General features: G+C 36.1%; 3 protein-coding genes across 11 annotated transcripts in view; 2 read left to right on the top strand and 1 right to left on the bottom strand.

Annotated features, from left to right (window-relative positions):
* Pax (Paxillin) overlaps window positions 1-12,399 on the top strand; it is a 48,023-nt gene extending 35,624 nt beyond the window's left edge. For 5 of the 6 annotated variants that reach the window (XM_046629078.2, XM_046629075.2, XM_046629079.1 and 2 more), the window contains exons 3-10: window positions 4,508-4,685; window positions 5,858-5,990; window positions 6,281-6,485; window positions 7,680-7,994; window positions 8,090-8,263; window positions 8,343-8,573; window positions 10,965-11,085; window positions 11,165-12,399. In XM_046629078.2, coding sequence (XP_046485034.1) covers window positions 4,508-4,685; window positions 5,858-5,990; window positions 6,281-6,485; window positions 7,680-7,994; window positions 8,090-8,263; window positions 8,343-8,573; window positions 10,965-11,085; window positions 11,165-11,310 — 1,503 coding nt within the window. In that variant the 3' untranslated portion in view covers window positions 11,311-12,399. Of the gene's footprint in view, window positions 1-4,507; window positions 4,686-5,857; window positions 5,991-6,280; window positions 6,486-7,679; window positions 7,995-8,089; window positions 8,264-8,342; window positions 8,574-8,695; window positions 9,448-10,964; window positions 11,086-11,164 lie in introns of those variants that run through there. The other variant, XM_046629080.2, reaches the window with a different exon arrangement.
* On the bottom strand, window positions 11,010-15,682 carry Xbp1 (X box binding protein 1). Its single transcript, XM_046629089.2, is given in 4 exon segments — window positions 11,010-13,622; window positions 14,228-14,518; window positions 14,521-14,731; window positions 15,191-15,682. Coding segments are annotated over 4 exon segments (1,401 nt in total). The 5' UTR covers window positions 15,445-15,682; the 3' UTR covers window positions 11,010-12,977.
* A 1,632-nt stretch (window positions 15,683-17,314) lies between these two features.
* Window positions 17,315-21,479, top strand: LOC124220348 (E3 ubiquitin-protein ligase RNF34). Of its 4 annotated transcripts, none has more exons than XM_069136607.1 (8): window positions 17,315-17,566; window positions 17,708-17,792; window positions 18,305-18,497; window positions 18,603-18,699; window positions 18,808-18,870; window positions 19,034-19,331; window positions 19,473-19,653; window positions 19,953-21,479. In XM_069136607.1, exons 1-8 carry the CDS (start codon window positions 17,541-17,543, stop codon window positions 20,126-20,128), a joined length of 1,119 nt encoding a protein of 372 aa, XP_068992708.1. In that variant the 5' UTR covers window positions 17,315-17,540; the 3' UTR covers window positions 20,129-21,479. The 4 variants fall into 4 exon arrangements, with proteins under 4 accessions (XP_068992708.1, XP_046485041.1, XP_046485042.2 ...); XM_046629085.2 differs by having other exon boundaries at window positions 17,316-17,566; window positions 18,603-18,870; window positions 19,953-20,141; window positions 21,214-21,479; XM_046629086.2 differs by having other exon boundaries at window positions 17,323-17,615; window positions 18,603-18,870.
* Window positions 21,480-25,126: the final 3,647 nt, after the last annotated feature.

Genomic DNA, 25,126 nt, shown 5'->3' with positions numbered 1-25,126 from the left:
TTTATTTGAGAATTCCCTTCAGGCATCGATTTAAGATAAAATATATATCATATGTATCAATTTTCCTGTTAATTCTTTCGCCGGAAGCTACAAATCTCCGTACAGTTTCATCGTCATACACACTGCAAAAATAATCATTGGGTACTGATAATTTCAAATTACCCATACTGAACAAAATTTTATTTGTTACGATTACTGGAAAGTTGAGTAAAATAAGTGTCGCTACAACAACGGTTTGAATATTGTTTAAATTAGAAGAAGAAAATTTGGTATGCAAGTAACTATCTAGTGTAAGTTTTCTGGTTATTGCGACATTGAATCTGTTCATTTAGTTTCCTACATTTTTTCAATCAAACGAGGCCTCAACATCCGTTATTTATTGTTGCATTGACGTCAAATCATCGCAACGTATAAGTAGAATGTAAAATATAGTACAAGTGATGATAATCAAAAATTGTAGTAACACATTGTATACTAGATTTTCTAGTTATAGCCACAAAACTCATTTTCATTTCGTATTCAGAATCATTTTTTTCGTTTGTGATAAAAAACGATAATAATTAACAACTCTACAGTAATATCAACTATAGAAATTTCTCTCGATGCAAGAACTCTAACGAAAGGTGCGATCAATAAAAATACTATAGGTTGAACTGTGGAGGACAGGTCTGTACATATGTATCGAAAAACTCCGGTGTTTCTAGTATATTTACAAAGGTCCGAAGAATAAGAAAAACGGCATTGTAAATCGAATTTACGCGCGAACGAGGAATGAGAACGAATCGTAGGCTTTTCGGTCTTGGCTGGCGGTGTGTGTATTTTCGCCGTCTGATGCCACTGCCGCCGCCGCCTTTTCGGAGCGATTCATACGTGGCGTCAGGCCTGGAGACTGCAGACTTTAAAATTTCTAAGAAAATAGGATTACGAAAAATAAATCCCGCGAAGCGCGGGGGGGGTTGAAAAAGCGGGAAAATTCCACGTGCAGTATTACATACGTTGTGTGTTGTATTAACGACCCTGGTGAAAATAATTTCTACGATTTTCTACGAATTTTCAAGGAAATTGGGACACCTCGTACAATTTTCGTACAAGTGATTGTAATTATGCATAGTTTCTCATAAAAACTTGTAGATTTTGATGAAAATTTGTATTTTTACAATAAAAAATCTACAAGCTAATACAATTTTTAAAGAGAATTAACAATTCGTTATGAAAAACTATGCATATTTACAATTTTGTAGGAAATAATACGAAATGTTCGAATTTCCCTAAAATTTCGTAGTAGTAGAAATTTTCACCCGGATAGACTGAAGTTGGTAACGTTAACGTGTGGAGAGGTTGAAACAAAAAATTATTATTTGGCACCTTTAGAATAACTGAAGAAGTTAAATCTATAAAGTCTAAGTTTCTTGTTACTGTTTTAACGGTTTGCTAAATATCATGTAATCCTGAATTTGCATAATAACGACTTTTTCTAAAGATGTATCATTACAATAACATTACAATCTTCAAACTGATTTGTATTATACACTCGCAGCCTGTCGCGATTCCGTTCGTTGATGTTTTCAAATGTTTTTGGTGCCGAAACTATAAGACATAGCCATATGTTCTAGGGATTTTTTTTTTTGTAGAAATCATCGCGACCTTGAAAATTCTTTCACATAACTTACCTCTACGTGTAAGAGTTTAGTGAGCGTTCTCATCAGTGTGTAATCGCTTTCCGACTTTGCTGACAAATATCGTTATATCACGAAAACTATTTATCTGGTTGTAACGTAATGTAACCTAAAATATAGCCGGACGTTGTAGCTATCCATAGAAAAAAAAAGAATCAAAATCCGTACAGTAGTTCTGGAGTTATTAGCGAACATACGCCGAAAAACTTTTGAATTTTATGAGAGACGAAGAGATATAGCCATAGCGTTACGTATCATCTATATACGTATATCAGAATCCCGGTGACGGTTTTGAACGTGTGCAAAGTTTGAGAGAACAGGAATGAGCGGCGAATGTGTAGGATTGAAGTGCCGTGGATCACCCACCACCACGACACGCGGCACCAAGATATAATTAACTATTATTATATCTATAAATAAATGCCGCACTGTATCGGGCCGAAAACAAGCTCCACACTCGACCCAATAAACGTCTGGAAAAACGAACATCTAAGTATACTGCAGCACCCGATCTTGTACTTTTCATCATCGAAACCGATTTCTTTTTGTTTGTCTATCTATTTTTCATCCGCGGTTGATGCAGGGAAATATGTAATGATTTATATCAGTTTTTTTTTCACCCGTATTTTCTGCAAATTTATACACTTTATAATGTGTAGTATATGTTATTTTAGGTTCATCATCACGATCCTGCACAGCTATGCCTATGTATAGTGTCTCATATTTTGCTCGGCTTTTGCTATCAACGCGTGTCTTTCTTAGCCCGGAAAAACTGAGTCTTAATTATAGTTTGAACGATAATTTTCCAAATAATAAAACAACAATAACAAAAACTAGGGAAACTGATCTATTCCAGGAATTTTCTTCCTTACGGTTAATTAAAATCATTTTTTCCTCGGTCAATAGGATAATTCGATCACGCTTGGGTTTCAACCAATATAAAGTGTCTAAAAATGTGTGGAAAAAACCAAACTAATGACGTCACTGTTCCCGATTTTATTTCATCAGAATATCGTAATTCAGGTTATCGAGCTCTTATATAACTCTGTGATATATTTGAAAAAAAGGATAGTTGCATATGTCGGATTTGTTTCACAACATTTTATGTTTTGTATCGAATTCACAGTTTTAAGTTAAATCATACCCTATTATGTAAACTGTAATACTCAAAAAACCAGGTAGTGCAGAGTGAACTTGGCACATAGGAAAATTTGCACATAAGGTTACGGAGTAATTTCATTTGCTATCCGTCCCAATTGATCAAAAGCTTATTTGTAAATCTACATACATTATGTATCTGATACACTATATTTCACAATACCTGTAAGTTCAACATTATGCGATAAAATTCAAGTTCGCAGAACGCCGCGATTGAAATTTATTTTCGAACGCTCACCGCGGTAAAAAATTTGACGTATATCGTTTCGATCGAAAATTGTAGCCACAATCGATCTTTCAACAATTTTGTTTATAATTTTTATCAATTTTATTGACTTCTATTTAAAATTCGATGGATCGTAAGTAATTGTGACTGATAATTTACCTAATTTATATAAATTGGCAGTCGTTCAAGTTTTCATTCGTTCTGGTCCAGAGCATTTTGTGAAATTTTATAATGTTGGCAGTTTCTCTCCTATTAATTATTTAAAAATTTTCGTCTAAAATATGTTTCCAGCGATATCTGATATTTGTGTGATGTAAATAATTCAATTTTGATTCGCATAGATCAGCATTCGGCTGCTCAATTTTCGTATCGTTTTTTGTAAAATTTACAATTAAAATATAAATTCAGGTCTCGTTCCCTCGTCTTTGTACAATTCTGCACAAATAACAGATGTGCAATAAAAATGGTCGTCACTCTTTTTGGTCAACTGTGAAAGAAACTGCGACTCTTTCTCTTTGCAAGTTTTGCGTAATTTTTCGTTTCTCACGTAACGGGTCGTGGCTTAATACTTCAACGATGTGGTTAGTTTGCTGACATGTTGCTTGCGTCGGATATTTTTGGCCTGACAACTCAGCAACCCAGTTTCCATCGACCGGATGTAGTGTTATACCATTTTATTACGGAAAATAAAATTATCATATACCTACCATATAAATCTACGCCGCATTAACCGTTTCAAAGCCATGTGAAAACATAACTTTTATCGCATGATGGCGTTACAACTAGAAACTTGGGTGCAAGGTTCATACTGTATGATGATGATGCAGGGTCTGGATTCGTAGCAAAATATTAATGGTCACGTATATGAAAATAATGGTTATTACTCATGTTATAAAAATTGCTCAACAAGTTTGATGTAATTTTTTACCTGAACGAAATCATATCGTTGATCGTCATTTTTGTATATGATTAAAAACTTGGAGCTAGGTAAAAATTACGAGAATTTATTTCACAGCTGAAAGAAACCTTCCACAGCTCCACTTTTAAGTCTATGAAAAACATTTACGTCATATGGAGGTATAGTACCTATGTTGGCATATCTAATTGAAACACATCCGTTGGTTCTTTCGTCTATAATGCACAAACACTTCCCTATTGGCAAATATTTTCCTGATTTTATCTTTCAACTTTATTCTTATGCCTTCATCTATGCAACCTGCACTCAAAGTCCTTACATAATTATATTCCAAGGTCTTTTTAAAACTTCCGCAAGTCTTTGAAACAATACCTGCGTTTTACTTGGCTAGTTTCTGATGTCATCTTTGGCAAGAAGGAAGAAGTTGTGAAAAATGTTGGTTAACTGCCCTTTTCTACTCTCTTACTTTCCTAACTGATAACAGCTTTTCTAAAATTCATTGTTAATTATTTTATTCACGTTACATTGCAGCCTACTTACCAGAACCGCGAAGCGATCGAGGAATCGATAACCAGATCTGGCAATGTTCCTCATTCTCAGACCGCACACGGTGGAAAGATGCCATCTCTGAACAATAATCTCTCAGAGCTGGATACGCTGCTTCAGGATCTTAGCAATGCACACTATAATGCGCATCTTCAAGAAAGAGGTATGATGCATACACTCAATTTGCGTTTACACCCCGTCTCTCCTTTGCTTTGCCAACTCCAACTCATTTTCAAGTCCCAGCAACAACAATTTACTTGTATATCAACGTCGGAACAGATTTCACCATCAATTGGCCCTGGCGAAATGTTTTTATGCATCGCTTTGCAATATCTTTTCAGAAGCAATCTGAGATTAGAATTAATACTGATTTTATTTTTCTAAAACTCTACTTTCTTGTAATGTCAAATTAATTTAAGTCGTTTTTTCATTCTTAATTATTTCAATTATTAAGAATATCGACTTGAGTATGTTGTTATCCTATTTCTCAAAATGAAATTCACCTAATTCAATTGAACTTTATTTGAATCAAGTGAGTTGTAGTTGAATCGAATAATTAATTGATAACTTAGTTTTTGTTCAAATATGTATTTTTGTTTATTACACTGTTTGACTGGATGTGAATTTAAAGTTGAGAAATTTACAAACCAGTTCGTAATGTATTGCTACAAATTTACAGAACAATGCAGAATATGCAATATCAAATCAGAATATAGAATGGTGTGATTTTTTCAAGAAAAAGACGAGTTGTAGAAGAAATTAGAAAAATGGATCTAAACATCTTTAAGAAAAATCACCACAGAGTTTTTTGGAAGAAAGTTTTTTTACAATACAAGTAATAAAATGGAATTGATTACTGATTAGGAATTGGTTGCGAAGTTCAAATTTTCAGAATGATATTCTGCATATGCCAATCAGCGTCAGATGTGTAAAATAAACTGTTATCCGGTGGTGACAGGTGACTTCTCTTGTCTCTATTTTTGGGACCATTATTATCCGCGTCGAATTTATTCTAAAGTAGCTTCAACGTCATTCGCTGTCGACCTTGGAGTATAGACTGTTCTTCCCAGGATTGGCATCAACGTATGCCAAATTAGAAAATTTACTAACAATAAATTGAGGAAGCTAATATTGCGCTCTGTCTAAACACTACAGATCTTTACATCTACTCTTTGCTAAACATTCATATATATCTTGAGGAAAGACTGACTCAGTTAGTGATCAAATAATTAATTACACAGGTTCAACGACTTGGTGACAGTTCAAATAATTATTCTCACAACGTCATTCTATCGGCATTCAGAGAATGTCACCATCTCCATTGTATAATTTCAGACAGCATAGGATCGACTGGGCGACTAAATGGAGGTGCTAATAGTCCAATGTTACGCTCACCGAGTAGCCTGTCAACAACTCGACCTACGGTAGATTCTCTTCTCGAAGAACTAAGCACTGCAGTTCCTGCTGGGTATGCTCTTGAATTTATGACTAACAATTTTGTTTGGTGAATTCTGCTTGCAATACTTTTTCAGTCTTACATTCGAATAGTCTCAAGTTATCAATTACCATGCCTAAACTGATTATCTGTATCTATAGTTTTCATAGTGTAGTTCGATTGGATGATGCTTCGAATACTATTTGATTTCAAAATTATTATATGAATAAATGATCATTCAGTTTACGTTAATGATTTTCTCACTCAACTTAAATAATGGAATTGGCTAGTTAGAAAATACGAAAATTAAATAATTGCTACAGCGAGTATCCGCAAGATGGTAAAGTAACCGTTACCATCCAAGAGACATCAACTGAGATCCAACCCGTCTACGAAGGATATGCTCAAAATCAGCGAGAATCCTTGGTTACTAGGACCGAGACTAATCCAAGCTTAGCAAATGGACACGCAGCCAGTAATGCCACCAAGGAATTGGATGACCTCATGGCCTCACTTTCTGAGTTTAAAGTAAGTAGAAATCTATAATTATCATTCATGGCAGCCAATAAAATCCGTTCAACTTCGATATTCGACAAAATTAAATACAATCTTCATCACTCTTTTGAAGCATTACAAGGATTGAGAATTCCCATGAACCCTGAAGAAATATTTTACAATATGCATCAAGAATATCACCTAAACAAACTAAAATAACTGACACTAGTAATATGGAATATTGTAGTTTCACTAACAAACTCTTTTGCTTTGAAACATCGCTGTGACTTGATGATGAACATGCAGCGCTGTCTAATCTCGATGAAATTCGATGAAACTTGACGAAACCTTATCAAGTTCTGTTGAATTACATGAAATCTTTGAAATCCGTTTAGTTTTTGGAACGATCGATGACAGTTACGTTGCAATTTCATTGTGCGTACGCTATTACAAAAAAATTAGAACAGCGAGAAGAGAACAAAAAAAACTTTGAATGTGTAAAGATTCACTCTGGTATACAGTTGAACTTGGCACAAAATACGTAAAAATATCGCGTCACATGTGGTGTTATCATAGAGCCTCTCTCCCGAGTGTTGCTGGAACACGGCAGTGACAGTGAAGCCTATTCCCTGCGGTACCAGAAACCTGTGTTTTGGAGGTTGCCTCTGCCCATTCTTGGCTCCCCAGGTTACCGAAATAGCTTTCGTTCCGCCATCCACCAAGCAGCCCCATTGCTCAGTGTCTGCACTCCTCTCTTCCCTCCGTTTGCCCATCTTATTCTGATCTTCTTGTTCTTTCGGCAAATGCGTGGGGGAAAATATTGAGGGAGGGGGTCGTAGTCAACCACCGATCTCCTCGAAGCTTTCTGCCAGTTTGCAAGCTCGTCCGCACCGGTCGACATCTCCTGCGGGTCTCTGCCACTTTTCTTCCGTTACACTTTTACCTAATCACACCAATACCTATCTTATGGCTTCGACGTATCAGACTAATTGCATCGTTTGACATTCCCCACGTTTACGGATAAACAATCTTGGAATACTGCAGGAAGAGTTGACCTCATTAACAAGACTCATATATCTATTAATAACCACCACCCACATAACAGCCTAGTTTCCAGATTCGTTCTGCTCTAGATTTGGTTAACACCGTTACTCGCAATTTACTTGTGGATATTTCTTGTGGCTCGAAATAAACGACTGATAAACATTGTTTTCTTCGTTTTTACAGATTAATGGTAGCACTCACCAACATCAGACGGTGACTGACTCCCCGTACGCTAAACCAAATAAAGCTACCAAGAGCTCACCGAGTCCGCAGCCAGCAGAAGGACCGCTGACCAGGATCCATATTTCGGAGACTCATACTACCCATCATTACCAACCACAGCACGGGGAGAGTCATAACGCCCAAGCTGCAACTCAAATAAAACAGAATCAGTTAGATTCTATGCTAGGAAACCTTCAGGCAGACATGAGTCGTCAAGGAGTAAATACAACTCAGAAGGGTTGCTGCAACGCGTGCGAAAAGCCCATTGTTGGACAGGTGGAAATGCCTACCTTAATTTTAAAGAAATTTAAACTTGGGAAAAAATACGGAAAATAACGGGAATTATCCAATTTTTTTGTATTGACGCACAGGTGATCACTGCTCTTGGAAAGACGTGGCATCCGGAGCACTTTACTTGCACCCATTGCAACCAGGAGTTGGGCACTCGTAACTTTTTCGAGAGAGATGGTCACCCCTACTGCGAGCCGGATTATCACAACTTATTCTCCCCTCGATGTGCTTACTGTAATGGCCCAATTCTTGATGTAAGATTTCGTCTTATAGCTGACAAAATTCCTAAATACGTTCAGTGCAAACCATAATTTCTTCATTTCTCTGATCTAGAAATGCGTAACTGCCTTGGAGAAAACGTGGCATACAGAGCACTTTTTCTGCGCTCAGTGTGGCAAACAGTTTGGAGAAGACGGTTTCCATGAACGCGACGGTAAACCTTATTGCCGCGAAGATTACTTCGACATGTTTGCACCCAAATGTGGTGGATGTAATCGCGCGATAATGGAAAATTATATCTCCGCTCTCAACAGCCAGTGGCATCCAGACTGCTTTGTCTGCAGGGTAGGTTTGATCTCACTGGACAACTTTTATCCTCGCAAATGTTTTCATAATTTCAGGTACAAGATCAGGTGGTATTTTGGAAATGAGTTTGTTCCGTTGTTTTGTATAATTGATTATTCCAGGATTGCAAGAAGCCAGTTTCTGGTAAATCCTTCTATGCGATGGAAGGAAAGCCAGTATGCCCAAAGTGCGTTGGAGTAGATGAAGACGAGGAAGAAGAAGAGGAAGAAGAGGCATAAGTCTAGCGCAGATTTGCTCTTTTTCCTTAACGCTGGTCATCACCAATTAAATGATATGCAATGCTCACCCCCCATGGCCCCATATGCCCTTGACTCCACTAATGCGGAGTCCCCCTGAAACCCTGAACAGCCAAAATAGGTGATGACCTTCGTTTAGGTACGATTCAATCTGCAGCATCGTTGCACCCTCCGCTTTGGTCTAGTCACTGATCACAACACATGCACACACAACTCAAGCTTAGGATATTCTTACAAATAAGCCAAAATCATTATATAACGATACTCTGATGCATTGAGTAATTGAGAAAAAAATCTGCATAATACATTCATTTGCTGCATTCTCTTAAATTATCCTATATGGTAAATAATTGTCATTATGAGATTGTTTGTACTGTATAAAACAAAACTATGAATAAACATAAAAAATGTTAAAACAAACATAATAAAAAAAAAATAAAAAAAAACAAACAAGCACACACTACACTAGAGGTCAGAGCAGCCAAGTGGACTCTCGTTACGTCTCGTGTCATATATCGCCGACACGAGTTCAGTCCAATTCCAAATTCATCAGAGTCCATTTCTGTACATGACCTAATCATAAGTTTGAGTGTGCCATGTGTTGCGAAAGGTCAAAAGTTTCGAATTTTGGCAGATACAGAAAATCCTTATTAGGATTGTTTTTACAGATTGAACACCGAAATCGATAATGAAGCTGCAAATGCAAAGCAGCAATGCAATGTCAAATATGCCTAGGTCAATTCTGCATAAGCAGGAAGCATGTTGTAGTATTTTATACGATTTGACCAAAATTCATGTAACTACAAGGATTCTGTAGTCAAATTACCCATGTGCATGCACCTGTTCAGAGATGACCGTTGTCAACTTGTTGGAGATAACTGATTGAATAAAATATAGGCTGAAGAGCGAAGACACTTTGGGTAGTTTGCTGCCAATAGTTTTTGGTCTCTGGCCAAGCATATTGAGTTGTCGCTATATTTAGATCGCTTGGATATACATTCATGAGTCTGGAAATTGTTTGTATTTCATAATGTGAACATACTATTTTTATGTTTTGTCACGTCTTCACACGCCTGTTACATACTTTGTTGGCTTCAGGAAAATAAGAGAATTTATTTTTATTACACGAATTCTGAGTACAATGTCCACACTGAACGAAATGCGCTTAATAGAGTACAAAATTTCATGCACCTGACGTTTTCTCTGTCATCGTTCTGAATCGTCAGTTTATATCTTAAAAAGTATTCACACGTTCTTTGTAAATAGTTTTTTTTATTTCTTTAATAGGTGCATTTTTGGCATATCGATGAACATAACAGTAATTTCTCGAAAATGCAATTTTACAACAATAATTTTCAGGATTTTTGAAGTATTATAAAGAGATAAAAAGTCTAAATCTTTGGAAAGTTGTCTCACGTAGTTGGATACACTGAAAGCAAACACAGTTCTATTTATTCGTATTAGAATTTGGTTCGAGTATTATGCCTCTTCAAACTAAACTAATAGTATCACTCAAATATAATTTTCTCGTATCTAATTTGACAGTTTTAGAAAACGGTGAAACAAATATTGGAAACTGAAAATTGATTTTATGCTTCAAAGAAGATAAAAGAAAGTTGGTTTTATGCATCTCTAATGGTTTTTCCTGAAGAAGCTTCATTTTCAACAATTCTTAAAAATTTCAAAGGTTCCCAGAAATTGATGCAATCCACATCCTGGAAAAACTGCTTTTACTTCAACCTATGTAGGCGTTTCAGTTTGGAGTTTAGCAAAGTGTACCATTCAGCCAACATTAATCCAAACGAAATAATTTCAGAAGTGATGCTTTATAATAATCACGAGATACCTGCTTGTAGATTGAACTTTTGTCTCTATCTGAGCTTTCATTAGTTTGGACTAGCAAATAGCAGTCTTCCGGAATAAGCCCAGAGAGGCTGATTCACAGTTAGTCTATCGCAGTAATTAGCAGGATGGCAAATACATCTATAATATATAAAAATAATATATACCGGTACTCAAAAAATTGTACTGGTAACATTTGAATTGATGAAAATTTTATAATTAGTTGATGAGTGATTCATTCACCAATAAAAAACGGAACATCAGTTACAAATAATTCGTTGCCTTGTTACAGGACTGTAGACAACCGTTTCATGGCGGATCATTTTTCGATCACGAAGGATTACCTTACTGCGAAACTCATTATCACGCAAAACGAGGATCCCTATGTGCTGGGTGCCATAAGCCCATTACTGGTAGGTCTTTCCCTATTTTCATATCAGCGCCCATGCTAATCTAAAAGGATTCTAATTTCTTTTGTTCTGTCGATTCCAGGTCGCTGCATAACTGCGATGTTCCGAAAATTCCATCCTGAACACTTTGTGTGCGCGTTTTGCCTGAAGCAATTGAATAAAGGAACCTTCAAAGAACAAAATGACAAACCATACTGCCATGGCTGCTTTGATAAGTTGTTCGGTTAAAAATAATTTAATAACATACAAAATGTATACACACATAACATGTACGCATGCATACATTATGTTCTTCTACAGGATAGACTATCCCACATAAAAAGCAAACTAAGGAGTTGTCTTTTATCTTTGATATGTATACTATCGTAATATTTTATATTCGCCATACAGGTGGACGAATATGCATTACGTACAAGGATAACACAATTTTATTCAAACATTTAGTTATATGTAACCATGAGACAAGGCTCACCTTCAGAATAATTTTACCATTTGATATACAATTTTTATATTTGGCAACTCCTGCAGTAGCTGATTGTAATAATTGTGTAACATTTTAATACAAGTAGAGGTACTGCATTATTATAGCTCTGGCTGGTGTAGTAATAACTAACTGATATATTATTATTATGATACTACTAATCACGTCACTGAAAGTATTTGAATTTAGAGCGCTGCATGTTTTTCTCTCCAACCACTGCAGTAGAACGTGTAAATTTTAATTCCTTTTGCTAATATTATATTACAGCGGAACCTCTTCTTTTCAAAGTTTATATTACATATACGACTATGAATTACTGTTGTAGGCATATATGTATATATATTTACGTCAATTTATGTACAGTTAATAAGTTTATGAACGGTTTGATTAGCATTCTATTTCTTTTCTTGGATTTATAACTAATTATTATTATTTCTATCTTTATTGATTTGCTTTGTTTTTTATAGCAAAAAGCATATATCTGCATATAGATATTAAATCTTTCTAATTAACTTCGTCTGAAAATCTTGTGTACTGTTGGGTATTACGAGATCGCATTAACTTGTTAACTAATCCAGGTTAGGATAAAGGAATGAAATAAATAGTTTAAGAAATTGTATACTAGATTCATTTTGAGCAATTCAAATCGTAAACGTAAAATTCAGGAATAAGATACGGTACATGATCTTTGTTATTTTGATTATAACTCAAGTTTCTTTTTCTATGTGCAACCCAATCACAAAAAACATTTTTCCGTACTCGTTAAAGTTTGCACCAATACTCCAGTTCTTCCATATAAATCGTGTGGTAATAAATTGTATGGTAATAGATCATTATACGAATTTTACCCGTTTTTTTACCACCAAATTGTAATTATACAAATATTTATGAGTATACACTATTTAGTAACATCATTAGATATCTATTGATATAGTATGTGAGATTTAATAACAAAAAAAACTTACATGACCGTGATCAGCATTTATTCTGCGCACCTTTGCTCAACATATTGCATTTTACATAATACGCGTAGTTGACAAGTTACAAGTAATGAAAATTAGTTAATAAACATTTAATTTACATAATAATAATAATATTAAGACACCATAAAGTGCTATTAATAAAAATGACATGGTTTAAATACCTAGGTACATTTTTAAACACACCGCGTACAAAGATGCCAAAGATGATAAATATTGAGTTATTTACACGCAACACGATTGTGTGATGTACACATATGTACAGTTTAATACTAAAATTAATATTAGAAAAACTATTAATGCCATGATGAGAGAATATCTACAAAGTCAACATAATTTGTCCCAATTGCGCTACAAATTAAATTATTTTATATCACAGATATGAGTCAGATGCAGTCGGTACTTCAGTGCCTTGCAGCCTGCAGCACACGATTTCATGCTAAACTTGGAAATAATTCGGAAAAGCTTTCGTGCCAGAGGTCTGTGAGGGCTGCCGTAGTATTGGAATTAATTGTTTCTGTATTTGGAGATCCATGAGACTCATATCCCCCGTCTGATAAATTTGGATCTAATTTGTTTAAGGGTTCCCCCATGTCTATATCATCAGAATGAAGACTTGCTGGAGACATAGAATCTGCAGACATGTAAGGGGGCGATAAATGACCACCAAACGAATGGCTGGGCCTAAAATATGTTGAATCTTTTTCGGGGTGTATAACTTCTGATGTTACTTCTTGGACGCTTTCTTGAATTTCAATACCATCCTTGTCATCTCCTGGATATATAATTGTTATGCAATTGGTTGATTCGTCGTAAGTACCGTAGACTGTATCCATGTCATTTATATTTGGCTCTTCCTTAACTTTAACGTAATTTTCGTAATGTGTAGGATTGACAGTGTCATCATGCGTGCGAGTACAAAATGTAGTAGTTGTGCTTGGGCCAGAATATTGAACAGGTGTGGAAGAGGCTTCATCTATGCTTCGACCAGTTCTATCGGCTTCCACATTTTCTGATGCCTGCCCCACCACTCTTGTTGTATCGCTAGATTCTTGGGGGGCATCCCTTGCGAGGTTGACCTTCAAGAGAAATTAATTTTATATAATTAGTCGAGAAACCACTGAGGGTTCATACATACACATATTCAATGTATACGCATATAAATTCACCAGTAGGCTTCACATTCCCCAAGGCAGAGAGTTATCAAATAACAATACAATCTCCAGGAATAATCACTTTGGTATCATTTCGCACGTACGTTAAGATTTCATTTTGTCCCAGTACTTTTACTACAGAATTTGATGTGGCTTTTAAGATTGCACAAAATATATTTGTTCACTCCAAATCCAAATTATTATCGTTGTGTAATATTGAAATTAAATTTCATTCAGTAGCATGCAATTACGATGGATTTTACATTGAATTTGTAAGATATGCAATAAATTTTAGTCATTCATTTTTCAGGGATCTCCAATAAGGTTGCATATACAAGCAATTTAAGGAGCTATATAGAATTACATGAGATTTCACTACAGTAAACAAGGCACTAATAGTTTAGCAAAATTTCTGACTAGTGCATGTTATCTATCAAAAGTGATAAGCCCTGGACAATAAATAAAAATTTGCCTGAACTTATATGCATATCATCGTTTGATAGTATTGAAGCAATCAACCGATTACTCACTTGTTCACTTGATTGATTAGCATTTGCTTCCACTTCGGCGGTAACCTCTCGCAGAAGGCTTTCGGCCAGTTCTTCAAGTCTCTCGATGTAATCGTCTCCTTGGAGGTCTGCAAACAATTCTTCGAGAGGAGGTAGAGGGTCAGAATCCTCCACAGGGTTGCGGCTGGTTGTGTCAGGGTCAGAACTGGTGCCAGTTCGGTTGCCCCACCCTGCGGCAGAGGGTATTCGGGGGATACTGCAGATCCCTGCATGGGGGCAACACAACTGACACTGCTCTGACACTTTGAACAGTGCTGTTCTCCTGTGGTTGTTCTCGACTCTAAGTCTCTCCTCAGTGAAGTATTTTCAACTGTAAGCACCTCATTCTGCGACTTTAATGCCGAACACTCTTGGGCAAGGGTTTCGTTTCTATCTCTGAGAACTCTTACTGTTTCTTCAAGCTCATCAAGCTTTGCTCTTTTACGATCGCGGGATGTTTGAGCTGCTACTCTGTTCTTCAACTTTCTGTAATAAACAAGTAACAATGGGAATTTTGTTAATGCTAGTGCCAGTGTATGTTACTAACTATCAATGTGCCAATGAAAACATAGTAAACGGATCAACTCTGTAGGTAAATTGTGCAAATATCAATGTACGGACGATTTTTGCAAGCTATCAGGTGTTTATTTCATCGCGTTGAGTAAATTACAATGCAACATATGGTATCGAACGAGCCTGATAATTAAATACGACGATGCACACCATAACTTTTACCACTGCATCATGTTTCAATGGTATTGGATCTCTAAAGGAAAGAGTACCATTCCATAAAAAGTATGAATGATCCTCAACGAATAACAAATTCAGCAATTTCAGATTATGAGAGAAGCTAAAGAGAATCGGAAAGAATTAATTAAATTCGAAATACGCAACATGGATAAGTAAAGTTTTCGCTACTAGAATGTAATGAAATTTGTTTCTTACTTTCGTTGAATTTTTTCTTCCCACGTAAGATGATCGAGACGCCGTTTCTTTCCACGAAAACAAATTTCTTGTTCAATAATGGAACCGTCTAACGCTGCGTCATCCTCGGTAGTAGACATTTTCCGATTGTTGATCTTATTCGCGTTATTCTCGGTGAGCAGGGACGTTGTAAAATTTAATTTTTGCGTTGAAAAACCTGGAGTCTTTGACAGACCCTTAGGCACAGTTATAATGATACTTTTCAACACGCTCATATTCTGCCATTGATACGAGAGCAAGGTTTAAAATAATGACAAATCGGTATTATCAGCAGTCTTCGCCACACCTTCGTGTCAGCACTCTCGTGATGTCAGGCGGTAAATGTCGTTCGCACATTACACGATACGATGAAGAAAGCTACGACCTACGCTAAACTTTCTCGGGCTGATGCAAAAATTCAACTATCTGCAACAGATTGCACAAGAGTCCAGCGGGTAGAATGTACGAGAAGACGTATCAACGTACTGTTGGATTCCGATTGGCTTTAGCGCGGGGAACTCGTATGTGGTCATTTTTGATTCGTCGAACGTTACCGAGTAACCAATGACGTCATGGACACACTCAAAAGCTGCCACCAATCGTCTAACCGTAAGGTTGACATGGTTGGCATGGTGCCCCCTTCCACCCACAAACTATAAAACAACAAAAACTATCAAACTCTATGCTTTGCAGCTATTGTCACATCCATATTTCAGTGGTCATATCTCTACGGTTTTCTTCCGGAACCAATGCGAACTTATCCACGCTCATGAATTGAATATTTATTTCTACACTAGCAGCCCATCCCGGCTTCGCACGGGCACATAATAATATAATAAAAGAAAATACACAATGTTTACAGTGAGTTGTCCTGAAAAATTGTAATACATCATTTTGTTCTATCATTTCGCAGCGCACGCGATTGAAGGAAGTTTTTTGTTTATTTTTTTACAACTTGGGTTAGATTATTCAAGTTTTAGTAAGCATCCCTAATTTTTTTGAAAATGAAACATAGCCTATGTCACTCGGGAATAGTGTAGCTTGCTAACGGTGAAAGAATTTTTTAAATCGGTCCAGTAATTTCGGAGTCCATTCATTTCAAACAAACAAACAAACAAACAAAAAATCAAATCTTTCCTCTTTATAATATTAGTGTAGATATAAAAATATACATAAATGACTTGTGCGTAAATAGGTATAATTGTCGGCCTACAATTCTAAAAGTAAAAATTCAAAAATTGTCACTATATTTAAATTTGAACTAAGATTCTTGTCGATTAAAATAATCTTTTTCCGTTATTGGACGAGAATTAGAAGCCAGAATTGTTATCCTTTGAGACATTTTATTCAATAACGTTGACTGCTAAACGAGTGTCCTGGTCAATTTCGAAGTTGATGTATATATCTCTAAATATCGAAGTCCACGTAACATCTCAAACGAGACAAAGAGCTACAAAAACACTTCAAAGCTTTTCATCCAGCACAGAAATAAAGAAATGGCATGAATTCTACGAATTTACTATTGCGATTTCGTAGTATCCGTGCCATTTCTTTATTTCTACGTCAAATAAGGTAAATGTATTGGAGTGTTTTTGTTCAAAATTGCGTATAGATTGGAGTTGTTAAGCCTTTTTCGCATTTGAGATACGTGGACTTCGATATTTGGAGATACATACGAAAATGTCGAAATCGATCAAGGCATCCTCTTAATAATTTTGAAAAAACCACATCACTATTTCAAATGTTAGTATAAAGGCGTATATCTCAAATAGTACGGAAATCCAAAAGCTTGTTCCATCTGGCAATACCATTTGGGTTACTGTCGTTCAAACTTCAATTAATTGATCAATTTTAATAGTGTATTTCACTAGCAAACAAATACTCCATAAATCAACTGTAATAGGTTTTCGAATCAAAGTGTGGGTCAAAAACAAAAAACTTTTTCACCGATCCGTTATTTCTGTACAAATCTTGTTTTAACCATTTTTCGAATATACTCTACATAAGTATATTCACTCCATACCACTAATATAATCAGTGCTCAACACATCCGGCTGCGATAGCAGCGTGTATTCGAGAATTATAAGACGGTATGATTTTCTTAGCGAACATTTTTTATCCTTGTTACAAGTATGTACTTACGTATGTATGTAACATAACTATGTATGCTCGATGGGTGCATTCGCATGCGATAGCTATACGCATACATACATATATACATCGTCACATAGGCGGATCGTATTTGATATTGACTGTTGAAATAGCGTTAACAAAATTAAAAAAACATATTGTATAGTATGTATGGTATATCGTAAGTATATTGAAGAAAGAAATGTCATGGTCAAAATTATTTACAAGGTAAATGTTCACGAGCTGTGTTGAATACTCATACTACACGGATTCTAAAGTGAGGAACTTTTTTATGCGTGCAAATAACTGGCATTCGGTCATCGAAGTTAGGACTTTGATCGTAACCTAGAATATTACAATTTACGTTAGATGTTCCGTACTTTATATGAAGGGAACCTTCTGGAAAATGGCTTGTGAAGGGTGTGCTACAAAATTCAATTTATTCAAAAGAAAAGTAAGTACATATTGCGTCAATATTGAATTAATACTGTTCCAATCAAATAATAATAACGATTAAACATAACCTTCTATAATCCCTTATTCATGTAATAAACTTCAATACCGGGAATACACGAATGCAGAAGAATATCATTCGTCGATATAAACAATTGCTATTTTCGTTAATGCACAATTTCTCCCGAAACTTCAACTTACAACCAAATTTTGATACTACCGAAGCGGCAATTGTTATTGCGTGTAGGTATCTGTCGAATGTAAAATGTTTTTTTTCCTTTTATATCTACTCCACACAAGCATACGCCTGCTGCAATGTAGAAGCTAGAAAATTTTGCAATAAATATTTGCAATTCTCAGGCCACCTGAAGAATGATTATCAGCGACGGGTCAAAGTCATGCATGATAAAAAAAGTACAACTGTCAATTTCGATAGTTTGAATAATTTATAGGAAGTTGAGGGTTCTACATCAGCCAGGATGACTTTTACATTTCCTTTTAATTGATTTCCAGAAACAATGTACTGACTGCTTACGTTACTACTGCACAAATTGTATGACAAGATCCGCGGACAGGAGATTAAACTGTGAAAAATGTCGTCTTTTATCCCAAAGGCCTGTGATACGAAGTAATTTACTCGAAATGCGATCGAAAGATTTGCATCGCTATTTAATGGCCAAGAAAATTTCAACTCGAGGCTGCGTTGGTGAGAAAATTCATCTTCAATGACTTTGGAAAATGTTTTTACTGCTTGTGAAAACTAATGCATTAACTTTGTTCACACACTCTGTTTTTGGTCATTTGCTTTTAGAAAAAGAAGATTTAGTTAATCTTATTATACAGCATGCAAACGCGACTGACAGCGCCTCAAGCAATCAGAGAACAGGGTCCAATCCTGAGGATAATCGGTATATGCATATCTTTCGCGAATTCGCTTCAACTATTGGTGCTGCAGACCTACTCAGCAGTACATCAAGGCCACAAAGCTTTACAAATAATGCACCAACTAATTCTAGGACGAATAGGCCCCAAGAATATCCAAGTCAGACTCAAAGAGACAACGAACCTACTTTAAGCAGGTAAGACTACTCTAGAGTAAAATTCATTAGCTGCTCAATGTTAATTGATGCTGCATCAATGACAAAATTACCAAGCAACTTATCAGGAGAGAGGACAGAACTGATCGAACAATATTTAACACTATTTAATCATTTTTACTTTTCTTTCTTTCCTTCAATACAGTTCCTTCAATCATTCCAATTCTGTACCAAATCCAAGACCTAGTCCATCTAATAGCAATGATAGCCAAACTAGACAGAATGCACAGACATCAAGTGAGGAGGCAACACCAATCATTAGCTGTCCGGAGACAGAAAATGCAACATCCGTTGGTGTATCACCTAGAAACATTGAAATTGAAGAGCTCTCTGATAGTGAAAATAGTCAAGCTAGTGGGCCAGAACCTCTAATTACTGAACATGATGAAAACGCTGCTGCTGATCTTGAGAAACGCTCTGATATGGTCAAGGAATTGTACAGCGTAAGTTGATCGCTCTCCAAACTTCACTTAGTTGCTATCCGATAATAAAATATTATGTCTGAATTAAGTTTACTGAAAGTTTAGGCAGTTTTTACCATCAATATTTGTATTCGCATAATATATCTATATTTTTTTCTTTAGCACACAGGCGCAGTTAAGTTATCCGATATAACTGACATAGCTGAACTTGAAGCTTTGAATGTAAAGCAACTGAAAGACTTGCTAAGTACAAACAGAGTTGATTACAAAGGCTGTATCGAGCGAGGTGAATTATTGGAAAAAGCTTCAGGACTCTGGCATCACCACGTTAAATCTAGAGAGGGTAAGGAAACCTTTAAAGATTCGGATTTATCCTTAAATCTGAGGGGCAATTATGGAGCAACAAAAATTCAGTCCCGTATGGTTATGAAATGTGTTTTTAGTAATTCATTAAAAATGCAAGACAATTTAATTTTAAGGTATATCAGACTTTACACTACGGGCAGACGTACACATATTAAAAAGTGATCTTTTAGTTTTGCATAAATAAGGTTTTTCATAAGAATAACTCAATCGTAGATCAAAACTAATCATGCAAATAAATTAAAATTGATCCTTTAATTGAATAATATTCATTCACAGATCTGGAAAAATTACCATTTAAAGACATATGTAAAATATGCATGGATGCTCCCATCGAATGTGTAATGCTTGAATGTGGTCATATGGCAACATGCCTCAACTGTGGAAAACAGCTGTCAGAATGTCCAATTTGCAGACAGTACGTGATTCGTGTTGTACGAACTTTCATGCCCTGAAAATTACGTGATGGTAATTTATTATTAAACGTTTTATAGTACTACATATACTAGAGATTCGGTAGCAATTTTTTATTGAGTATCACTATGTCTCCAATCAGCTTACAACGCCACTTGTTAATTCATTAGAAGAAATGTTTGTACAGAAAATAAGAATCTATCCGTGTTTAGTCAAGCTATAATGATAAAGTCGTAAATATTGATCAACATTCAGATCAGCAGTGCTTGATATCTTACTTTATACTGTTTATACGTGTATAGGAAACAAAAAATCATCATTCCTATGTCTAAACTAGCATTTATTTTGTTCGTTTCAATGCAATGATTTATTATTTGTCCCTTTCATATTTGTAACTCAAAAATTACCTTTTGGAGCCATTCAATTTAGAGAGAAATCGTACTCAAAATTAACGGATAATCTTTTATTATTCCATCAGAAAAATTAACATACAATGGTAAGGTATGGGAATATTCAGCACAGCTGATTCATATACCTCGCTATGTTATATATTTTAAATAATTATTTACACTAAAATTTCCTTGCCTTATTGAGACCTTATTGGTATAGGAGTTAATAAATTTACAACGATTTTATCTTAACAAATTCAGTCTACATATTTGTACAGAAGTAGGTAGTGTAAAATAAATCACAATGTGCCCAAGATAATCAATATCGATGGGTAGTGACCGTATCCCGAATATTACTGTCAGCTTGAAGTGTAAGATATTATCCGCTGTGGAGAAAGGTTTTACGTAAAATATGAATTTAATGTATCTTATGAATCGTCGTGTTGAAAATTTTCTTATGAGAAACACACGAGGGACTGCAAATATAATTTTCAAGCCCACATTACAATTGTCTTAGAATAAGTTTTAACGTTCTTCATGATTGAACAGAACCTCTATGCTATCATCTAATTATTATTATTCACTTGGATTTAGAATGTTTTTATGATTTTTTAAATAAAAAAGCTGCGCACTAGAGATTCACTTACGACCAAAGGGAATGGCGTTAGTTAAATGAAAAAATATGTATCTTAAAATCTGTATCACAGATTGTGTCATGCTTATTCGATATATTCCAGAAAAGTACTTGCAGTTGACCGTATCTGGAATATTTCTGGATCAAATGGAATTCTAACTTCGAAGAATTATTAAGTATTTTGCTCATGGTAATTAGAAATAGCATTTTTGCGATAATGTGAGTATGGTTATGCTGAATATATGAAATACGTATAATCCTGCCGATTCATTGCCAACAAAACGGTGGCTACTTTTTAGAACAAGTACAAGCACTTTACCAAATGTATTGATTTCAATTATCTTATGCAAATATATTCTTATAAGCATATGAATGTAATTAATTTTGAATAAGCTATCGTTGTAATCCTGACTCACGTGTTAGATGAAAGACAGCAATTGAGGATAAAAATTCAAAATTAAATGCTGGTTTTGGAACTACGGTTATCCATTTACACCATCTATAGTAAAATGCTCTAAGGGGTATCCATACCTTTGGCGTTCCGAAAACAGATCGAATTTCAATCTTTTTTTTTTACTCAGGATGGCCAGCACAGCCTTGGTACCCAGTCTTTCGATCGATGCTCGTTTTACAGCCAATCATATTCAGGCCTGACGTTAATTGTATTAAAGTTCGAAACTAGAGTTTAGATGTTCAGATATTCAGAAAGTGACGTCACCCAAATTTTTTTCTCTCGACTATAGTAATCGACGACGACGAAAATCAGCTAGCTGAATTCCTCAGTCTGGAAACAACCGCGCAGTAGAGAAGACGTGTGAGAATCGCGCTCCGTAGATTTAGTGTAACGGGTTCTCTACCTCCTGGATCCTGCGCTCCGGGTCCGCTTCCTCGTGTAAATCGAGTTCCAGGACAAGCGCTGCGTAGTTTCTGCGCTTAAGGTCCACTACCTAGAGAAACACGGCTTCAGGGACAAGCGTTGCATGGTTCCTGCACTTCTGGTTCGCTACCTGCTAAAACTCGACTTCAGGGACAAGCGCTCCGTAGTTTCTGCGCTCAAGGTCACCTATGTGAACTTAGCACCCGACTTGAAAAAACCTAACTATTTTTTGTTGATTCTTGTAGGTTTTTGTACGTAGTTGTTTGTAGTAGCAATGATTTCGTTGGTAGTAGTGCCAAAAATAAAATATATGGGGTTGAAAAAATGTCAGCACCCCATTTTGAAAAAAATCGAATTTATCGGTAGATTTCCGTACAGAATCGTTTGTAGTTGATTATAGTGAAGATATTCTCGTTTGTAGTGAAAAGGAAAGGATACATTTTGGAGTTTACTCCTTAAGAAACGATTTGAGTTATAGGGCCCGGTACGGAAATTATATGAGGAGTAAAATCAAGTGTAACACGAAAACTTGAGGCGTTATAGAAAGAGACAAACATATATATTGAACGTGCAAAAGAATGAGATGGAATGCATTACACAGCGTATCCTATACTCGGGGTCTCCGCTTCGTGCGGTGCTTCGTAGTCTCACTGTATAGTCCACTACCTCTGGTCTGAGAGTTGAATGTGTGCGTAAATTTGTACGTGTGTGTTGTGTGCCTGCGTATGAATTTATAAGACGTGACGTTATCACATCAAAATATTTGAAAATATGGAAGAAACTGATTTAGATGATAATGAAGAAGAATCCGAAAACACATGGATGCGGTTAATTGGTAAGCTTATCGTTTACATTTATGAATAATATACATTTCAAATACGAACAACTAGATCTTTTATTTAGTGTTTTTATTATTTTTGATTAATTGATTCAATATACATATTTTATATTTATATAATATTTTATATTACTTATATTAACCCTTAGCGGCACACATTTTTCCTTACTTACTATCAACTTGAATTTTGTACTCGAGGGTTTTTGGGGTCGCTGATCACGAAGCTGCACTCAAAATTTGAAAATTCAAGATGGCGGATTCAATATGGCGGACCAAAACGCAAAAAGTCGTTTGACGAGAGCGAAAGTTGGTACTCGGGAGTTTTCAGGGTCGCTGATTACGAATCCGCACTCAATTGTTAGAAATTGCAGGTGGCGGATCCAATATGGCGGACCAAAACGCAAAAAGTCGTTTGACAAGTGCGAAAGTTGGTACTCGGAGGCTTTCAGGGTCGCTGATTAGGAATCCGCACTCAAAAGTTAAAAATTCAAGATGGCGGACCAAAACGCAGAAGTCGTTTGACGAAAGCGAAAGTTGGTACTCGGGGGTTTTCGGGGTCGCTAATTACGGATCTGCACTTAAAAGTTAGAAATTCGAGATGGCGGATCCAATATGGCAGACCAAAACGCAAAAAGTCGCTTGACGAAAGCGAAAGTTGGCACTCGAAAGTTTTCGGAGTCGCTAATTACGAATCCATACTCAAAAGTTAGAAATTCCAGATGACGGATCCAATATGGCGGACCGAAAATGTAAAAAGTCGGTTGACGGGAACGAAAGTTGGTACTCGGGGGTTTTTGCGGTCACTTATTACGAATATGCACTCAAAATTGGGAAATTTTTGAAGTAATATAAATAATCCGAATAATTAGATATATGTTTTGTTTCTCTTATCATTTTGGAAGATGCGTTCATTTACTTTCTTTTTCTATTCGATATGTATAATAATTATCGTTCGTAAGGAGTAAGCTCCAGTCGTGCGTCGGAGCTGACACACACGCGTTTTTTTTTTTTATAGCTAGAATTTCTGTGGCCCTGCTGTCAACTAATGTTTCGAAATCTTTTGTAGTTATTTGTAGTACAATTTCTTTCGTTTAAAATTCCTCCAAAATTTACTACAAACGTCCGACTCGCTTCGGAAACGTTTGAAGTTGTTTGTAGTACCATTTTTTTCGTTTCTAGTACTGATTTTTTCGTTTGCAGTTCCTGCAAAATTTACTATAAACGTCCTACTCGCTTCAGAATCGTTTGTAGTTCTTTGTAGTACCATTTTGTTCGTTTGTAGTTACTGAAAAATTAACTACAAACGTCCTACTCGCTTCAGAATCGTTTGTAATCGTTTGTAGTGCCGATTTTTTCGTTTGTAGTTCCTTGGGAATTCACGACAAACGTCCTAGTCGCTTCAGTATCGTTTGTAGTTGATTGTGTCCCCCCCCCGCCCGTCGTCCGCGTCATCATGGTCGTCCTCGACCATCTCCGATCACCTCCAACCACCTCCAAACACCTACCATCTCCGCCCACCTTCTACCGCCTCCTATCACCCCCTACTACCTCCTGCCATCTCCGACCACCTCCCACCACCTCCTACAACCCCCTAGCAACTCCTACCACCCCCTTCCACCTTCTACCACCCCCTACCACCTCCTACTATCTCCGACCACCATTACATAACAATAATGTTCATAATTATTCCAACGACTTTTCATTTGCTCTCTCGATCTTGAATTTTCGTAGGCACAAAATTGAAACGCTGTTTTAGCTAGTCGCAAGTGAAGTATCTACGTTGGGTAGAGAAGCAGAATCGTTTTTCGAAAAGTATTCGTATTGAAGAAATTCAGAGCGACTGTAATGCATCACGGATGCGCTAATTTTAACCGAGATAAAATGGATGCTCCGTATATGAGACAGTATTTAACGCAGTGTCCTGATTTAAAGACCGAAAAAGGTGATTGTCGGCGATTTTTGTGTTTTTGATAGGGAGAGATGAAACGAAGCTTCTTACAACTTCGAATGTATTTTAACACACATTTGAAAAGTACGAGCAAAAATTTTCATCATCCAACCGTCGCACAACGGCAGCGTTATTAGCTGGCCCGTTAACTGAAGAATATATCCTTAGTCAAAGGCTGACCATCGAAGGGCCTAGCCGCTTGAGTCTGGAATCGGCAGGAAAGATGAAGTGTGTATTTATTTCTTGTCTGAAATGTGAAAACTAAAATCATTATACATCATATCGTATCATCGTACATCATACATCATATATCATACATAGTATTAAAGTTCGAAACCAAAGTTTGGATTTTC

The sequence above is a fragment of the Neodiprion pinetum genome, chromosome 5 (genome assembly GCF_021155775.2).
Source record: "Neodiprion pinetum isolate iyNeoPine1 chromosome 5, iyNeoPine1.2, whole genome shotgun sequence".
Taxonomy (NCBI): Eukaryota; Metazoa; Arthropoda; class Insecta; order Hymenoptera; family Diprionidae; genus Neodiprion; species Neodiprion pinetum.
Note: the sequence above shows the minus strand (reverse complement) of the source record. Positions and strands in the feature narration are given on the sequence as shown.